Here is a 7,084-nt window from a genome sequence, read left to right on the forward strand (position 1 = left end):
TTTTATGTTAAAATTATAGGCAGTGTTCATAATGTTAAATAAGTACTTTGCAAGGTTTTCCCAAAATTCTGACACAAATTTACATTCAAAGAACAAGTGAGACAGATTCTCACCTTCTTTTTCACAGAAACCCCAGATATCATCAATAGCCACAAATTTGGAAATCATAGAATTACATGGATATATCTTATGTAAAATTTTGAAGTGCACTTCCTTAACTTTGTTTGGTATACTGTATTTGTAAGGCCTTAACCATGCATTTTTCCAGACAATGTCAGGAATAAGCATGTTCCAGAAAAACTTTCCTCTCGGTGTAAGTTGGTTTTGTGAATGAAGAATTTGTCTTATATATTTATTACAACAAGACTTCTCAAGTAAGCCCACGCCTTCCTATCTGAGTTCTGGATAAACTTTGTGATCATTCCCAAAATTAAGATGACTTTTCATAAGTGTAGTTAGACCACTGGGAACGGCTTTGATCTTCAGAAATAAACTCTCTGAAAGGTATTGGAAACTCTTCCAATGTTATAAATTGTTCATATGTGAGAATATTACCCTTGTTGTCGAAAATATCAAGAACAAAGTCAATATTCCTCTCATGCCAGCTGGGGTAGAACAATGACTTATTCCTTACAGTTATGTCTGAATTATTCCACAAAAGAGCTTTATGAGGGGAAAAATTGTGCAGGAAACATATTTTCCAGGCCAGTAAAGCTTGTTGGGGAAACCTAGCCAATTTAGCAGGTAATCTTTCAGGAATATAATTACAATTCAGTAAAAATTGAAGACCTCCCAATTTATTAAACACATTATTTGGAATGAAATACCATATTGAATCAGTATCGAGCAAACATTTTTTCAACCAGTTTTTCTTGAAAGTGTTATTTATGTCAACAAAATCCAACACTTCTAGACCRCCTTCAGCTCTTTTGTTAGAAAGGACTCATTATAGCTTTCTTTGTCCCTCTATGTCGACAGGTATGACGGTCTTTGCGTGTCTCGTCTAAACTCAGCATATGTCACATGATCATTTATGTGAGAGGATTGACCAATGAGGAGCAGCAGTGAGTTTTTGAATGGTGAAAGGCAGGATCAGTAACATAAGAGAGGGAAACTCGCAGCGACACGTGAAAAAGGTCCATCGACCATATCACATCAGAAGCATTACAAGCTACTGTACATGGAAATATAAATACATCGGTGACCGACAATATTCCAGAAAAGACAGGCCTGTTGTGAAATTTCTAGATTTTCCGTCACCAAATCACGACTACAATAATTTGGAACGAGCCACTTGAAGAAAGGTGATTTGTGTTTTACTTGTCAAAGCTAACGTAGTAGCTAGCTAAGCTTAGTGCTAGATAGCTAATCCTGCTAGCTAGCTAACGGGAACTAATTCATTATTGTTAGCTAGCAAGTTAGCCAGCTATTTAACGAGCCTGCTAACTTAGCTAGCTAGTTCCAAAGGTTGTTGGATGACATTTTGTGTTTTATGAACTATGTTRGCTAGAACACTCAGTGGGTGACATGCTGATGAACATGAGGAACTAGCTATGTATGATATAGCTAGTTATTTAACCTAGATTTTGTTTGCTAGGGTGGGTTAGTTAAACAAAAAACGTAGCTACTAACGTTACTGTAGTAGATAAAGCTTGTCGCCTTACTTAGCCATCTAACGTTAGCTAGTTACATTCATTGGTTTATGATGCGCAATACAGGTGCATTGATCACATCTGACCTGACAAACCTGTAATTATGTCATGTTATTGCCTTTGCTTGGGCTTTACTACTTTGAGGTTTATTGGTAGACTTCAAACTATGAGGTGTATTGCCGCTACGTACTATTCGGGTAGTAAATTAAATATAAACATAATACTCCTTCAGTCAGTCCAAATCACAGGATAGAACATTCAGTCGACAGGATTCCTTGTAATGCTCCTGCTGTAAAATCCCTGAGTACCTAAACTTTCAAATGCATTCTTTTTTCAGGTTGGCATCATGTCTCAGAAGCAGATATATTACTCTGACAAATATGACGATGAGAAATTCGAGTATAGGTAAGTTAATGCTGTACGTTTTTCTAAAACAGTTTTTAGCTAGCTAATATCGATATGTATGTCTTGCCTGGCAGCGGTCTTCCTTCCTAGCCCTGTGATGTTGACACTGCACGACTCAGTAAAGTACCATTCAATTTCTCCACTCTCTGTAGGCATGTGATGCTGCCCAAGGACATTGCCAAGCGTGTGCCCAAGACCCATCTGATGTCAGAGACTGAGTGGAGGAACCTGGGCGTCCAGCAGAGTCAAGGCTGGATACACTACATGATCCATCAACCAGGTACACTGTCGAATGTTAGTATTATGTTTGGGGTTTTGGGCTGGGTGTCTGTACAGCACTTCGAGATATTAGCTGATGTACGAAGGGCTATATAAAATAAAATTGATTGAAAATTGATTGATATTAACGCTCAGTACAGTAGAAAGAGTGAAGTGCTGGTGAATACAGCAGCATAAAGGCTATTATGGAGGAATACAACACTGAACTGTACTGGGGGATTACAGTTGTGGCTATGTCGCACCATGGGGGTTCATATCAGTACAGTAGGCAGTGTGATGTGGTGAATCCAGCGGCATAACATTGAGTTATACAAACAATGAATTGTAGCCTACTGTACTTTGTGGAGCTCTCTGACTTGGGGATTACTTTTGTACCCATGTCTTGGGTTTGGGTCATTGGTGATTAAGATGTGCTACTCCTTAGATGTTTGAAGCTCATGTTGAATTTTCTGGGTACTACATAAACCATCATGTGATATGGGGTGTATTGACTTGGAAATAAACGGGCTGAAACGGAGAGGGAACTACCTGCATTTGTTCAATAAGAAACTTTACACTGCTCTTGATAGTATCACTGATCTTAAATAAGCTTACGTATCGGCCTCACGGCCTTCGTCATAGCTTTTGTGAGTTTTTATTTTTTTTGCACCCATAGCCCCACCTACATCCGTTCCAGGCGAAGAAAAAACAAATAAGTGCCACCAAATATAACAATATACATTTCATAAATATTAAAATAAAGTGTGAAAATAAGACGTATTAAACATGTCTGTAAAACCACAATGAGGACACAGACCTACCAAGCAAGTTTTCATTAGTCATTGGGTACATCGTACCCAATTCCCTACAGACAGCGACTCCCGCTATCATCGCACACAGCCGTTTTTTTTTTTAGCCCGGAAGCAACACAAGGCTCCACGAAAGAAAAGGAACGATGTTGGAGGTAAGCGGTCGACGAGGGGACCAGGAACACAGGCCGTGGACACGGAGCTACAGCAGGACGCGGTAATTAACCTCTCCAAAAAAGACCTTACTGACGCGCACGTCTCAGTCTTATCTAAGGGCCTCTCTTTTGTACCTACATGTACAGATACACCATTCGATATGAAAGTAGATCTGTTAATATTCTTTCGCAAGATTAAACGTATGCGTTTTCTCAAAACACTGTTTCGGGCCTAGAAACAGATCAAAGAACTGGTACCCATTTTAAGCCCAAAAGCAAATTCTGTCCTATGGTTAACAACTCTTCGATTAATACCTATTGTAGGTTAGTCGAACAAGAAGCCATGTCAGTATATAGGAGACAAACAAACCACATTCAGAAGAATCTCACTAGAACAGAAGAACAGGCACTTAATGAATTAATGAAAGATTCAGGGGGGTGCTGTGGTTGTTTTAGACTATGAAAAATATAAAGAAGAAATTCAGAGAACTCAGTAATGAACGTTTCTATAGAAAACTGAGTGTTGATCCCATACAGGTGTTCCAAAGGGAAATATGCTCGAATCTGGAGCAAGCCCTATTAAACAACCCTCTCAAAACCTGAATATGAATATCTTTGCTGCAAATGTGCCATACGTCCATGCCTGTACATTTTACCGAAATTACACAAACCTAAAACACAAGGCAATTATCCAGGCAGACCAGTGGTTGCAGGAATAGGCTCAATGCTAGAGCCGTTGTCGATCTTTGTAGACTCTTATTAAAACTCATGTGCAAGCATTGCCATCATGTGTGAAAGACTATAGACTTCATAAACAAGATCTCACTAATAACGGGTTTAACAGAAGACTCTATTTTGGTCACATTAGATGTCGAGAGTATATACCAGCATTCCCCATGTGGGGGGGCTGGGAGCCCTAGCTCACTATTTGGGAGATGGAGACACTAATGAATATCCACCAACAAACTTTATTCTAGAGCTGGCTGAATAGGTTTACAACTCTGTATAGAAAAGAAACGGACAGAAATACTCTATTACAGGGGGACAGCTTCCATACTGAGCCATTAAAAAGAGGACTTCCAAGAAGCCAGATTTTCAGACTGCGTCGTATATATGCCACTCCACAGAGGATTATCTAGAAAAAGCAGCGGAGATGCGCACTAGGTTTCTAAGAAGAGGCTATTCGCCACAATGTGTAGAAGAAGCTCTTAATTTGGCATTGGGGAACAACACGAGATGAACTGCTACAAAAAAGACCCGCTGAAGAACACTCCGTAATGTTCACAACCACATATACTTTGAACTCGCGAAAAGTGGGTGGTGTGGTCAAGAAACACTGGCATATTTTATCATCGGACCCAGCTTTGCCGGCTGAATTAAAAAATCCACCACTTATTGTGTATAGGAGAGGTCACAATTTACGCGCTAAATTGGTTCATGCCAACTGCCAGCCAGAAAAGAAAATCAGCCAGGCTCTTTTACGCCCTCTTCCAAATGGTAGCTATAAATGCAGAGGATGCGCACAGTGCAATATGATGAATATTGTGTGAATATTTCTGCCACCCACATACAGGAAAATGGTTCCAAATAAATGACATTATTACGTGTTCCACCACCCATGTTATTTACATTATTAAATGTCCATGTGGGCTGTGCTATGTAGGTAAAACCTCTTGTTCTCTCAAACAGAATCTGTTAACATAGAGGTTCAATCAGGAGAAACGACAGGGATTATCCAGTCGCAGTACATTTTAATGACCTAAATGACATTTCTACCTTTTTAGATTTTGTGGCATAGAGGAAGTTAAGATATCAGACAGGGGAGGTGACAATAATAGTCTGAGTAAAAGAGAATGTTTTTGGATTTTCACCCTCCAGACATTATTTCCTAAAGGTCTTAATGATGAAATGCCTATGTATGTTATGTTGTGAATTTGAACATGAATTATGCTCCTATTTAAGATGACTCGGTTTTTCGTACGATGTACCCAATATTAATGAAAACCTGCTTGGTAGGTCTATGTCCTCATTGTGGTTTTACAGACGTGTTTAATACGTCTTATTTACACACATTATTCGAATATTTATGAAATTTATATTTGGCAGCACTTAGTTTTTCCTTCGCCTCAACCCCTTTCGATGCATGGAACGGATGTGGGTGGGGCTAGGTCTACATAAGGGTGCTAAAAAAAAATATTAAAAAAAAAGCTCTGACGAATGCCGTGAGGCCGATACGTAAGCTTATTACCGATACGTAAGCTGTTTTTACCCCCAAGCCATAAGACTACTGAACAGGTAACCAAACTGACTGACCAAACATATGCAAGCGCTAACAGCCAGCGCTCCCATTCAAAATCCAATCCTGAAGTTCTCCAGACTTTCAATATTTGAGTCAACGAGATGAGATTTGGAAGGATCAAGGGTGGCCTCACGAGACTACTAGAATTCATGAAAGAATTATCAGCTTTCCAAACTCTAAGGATGAGTCCCAATAATATCTCCTTTCATTCCTTCCCACATCTGAATGCATTGGAGTGGTGTAGGCATGGGCTAGAGGGAGTTTCCACCGTGTTTCTTATACCAGCCATTTTCTTTCAAATTAGTGAAGGGCAGTAAACAAGTGCACACTTTGGAAGGAAGGAGAGATATTTGGGATACCGCCTGAAATGTTTTTCATTCAGTTCCTGAACTTCATTCTCAAATGTTTCCTGTTTTTATTATTTTTTTCTTTTTCTCCAGAGCCCCACATCTTGCTTTTCCGTCGTCCTCTGCCCGCAGCCTGATCTCAGACAGAGTGCGTGGGAGAACACTCATCGGGAAGAAGATAAGAGAGTGGCTGGAAATGGATGAACACTTCAGTTGGATGGATGAAAAGACTATTTTCCACATGTGTATCGTATACATTGCAGTGGAGCCAGAGTCGAGCGCTCCAACCCACTGTCCTCACTCACTGTAAAGCCTTTCACATTTCCTATGGATCTGCTTGGAACCCTTTCATCCTTTTCTCTATTTGTATTTCTGTAATAATTCAAACTTTTTTGTATTAGGACTAACTTGATAATGTTGTCAGGGTGTATGTCTGGGGAGAAAAAGAAAAGCTGTGGTAACACTTTATTCTAAACCTTACCCGCTGTGCGTTGACTAACATGATGCTCATATCTATTTTAAGCGATATAGTAACTGTGTAAAATGTAAGGGGGACATTTTTGAAAGCGCAAATGTGCCGGGATTTGACCAAAATGACTATGATCAAATACCTGTTATGGCACTTGATTCATCTTGTTTTGAATACTGCAGATTGTATCAAGTGTATGCACACCTACTCTGTACAAATGATGATAGTTTGGATACTGTAAAAATGTTTTATTTTTTTTATTTTTTACAATTGTGACCTGCAATTATAAGTAATGCTGTTGACTGTCTGCATTTTAGAGCTGTCAAAATGGTGCCCAAGATCTTTTTTGCCATGTCTATTATTGTACAAATCAGCTGCTCAGTATTTATGAATTCTTGTACCCCGGAAATAAATGTTTTTTAATTTGTAATTCTTCTCACAGATTATGATGTGGTTGTGAATTATTATTTAACATTTTTATATATATATCCTTAAAGTGGCACTAATGGTACTGTCCCCACTACAATAAATACATACTTAAATACATGTAAATTGGTCCTTGAAACATTTACATTGAATTACTGTAAAATTCCATTAGCCCTCCTATCATGATCAACAGAGGTCTGGGACAGGGTACCATGACCGGTGAAGTCAGGTCAGGGCTCCACAGCATAAATGGGATCAGCAGCA

General features: G+C 39.2%; 1 protein-coding gene across 2 annotated transcripts; it reads left to right on the forward strand.

Annotated features, from left to right (window-relative positions):
• Positions 1 to 1,083: 1,083 nt before the first annotated feature.
• cks1b (CDC28 protein kinase regulatory subunit 1B) lies at positions 1,084 to 6,837 on the forward strand. 2 transcript variants are annotated; one of them, XM_023976593.3, is made up of 4 exons: positions 1,084 to 1,304; positions 1,990 to 2,057; positions 2,210 to 2,351; positions 6,019 to 6,837. In XM_023976593.3, exons 2-4 carry the CDS (start codon positions 1,999 to 2,001, stop codon positions 6,127 to 6,129), a joined length of 312 nt encoding a protein of 103 aa, XP_023832361.1. In that variant the 5' UTR covers positions 1,084 to 1,304; positions 1,990 to 1,998; the 3' UTR covers positions 6,130 to 6,837. The 2 variants fall into 2 exon arrangements, with proteins under 2 accessions (XP_023832361.1, XP_023832362.1); XM_023976594.3 differs by having other exon boundaries at positions 1,089 to 1,304; positions 2,210 to 2,337.
• The last annotated feature ends 247 nt before the right edge of the window (positions 6,838 to 7,084 follow it).

This window comes from Salvelinus sp. IW2-2015, linkage group LG31 (genome assembly GCF_002910315.2).
Source record: "Salvelinus sp. IW2-2015 linkage group LG31, ASM291031v2, whole genome shotgun sequence".
In the NCBI taxonomy this organism is placed as follows: Eukaryota; Metazoa; Chordata; class Actinopteri; order Salmoniformes; family Salmonidae; genus Salvelinus; species Salvelinus sp. IW2-2015.

Coding starts and splice junctions, on each gene's coding strand:
- cks1b (XM_023976593.3), top strand. CDS start 1,999: ATGTCTCAGAAGCAGATATATTACTCTGACAAATATGACGATGAGAAA. Junction 2,058..2,209: donor GATGAGAAATTCGAGTATAG/GTAAGTTAATGC, acceptor CACTCTCTGTAG/GCATGTGATGCTGCCCAAGG. Junction 2,352..6,018: donor AACCAGGTACACTGTCGAAT/GTTAGTATTATG, acceptor CTTTTTCTCCAG/AGCCCCACATCTTGCTTTTC.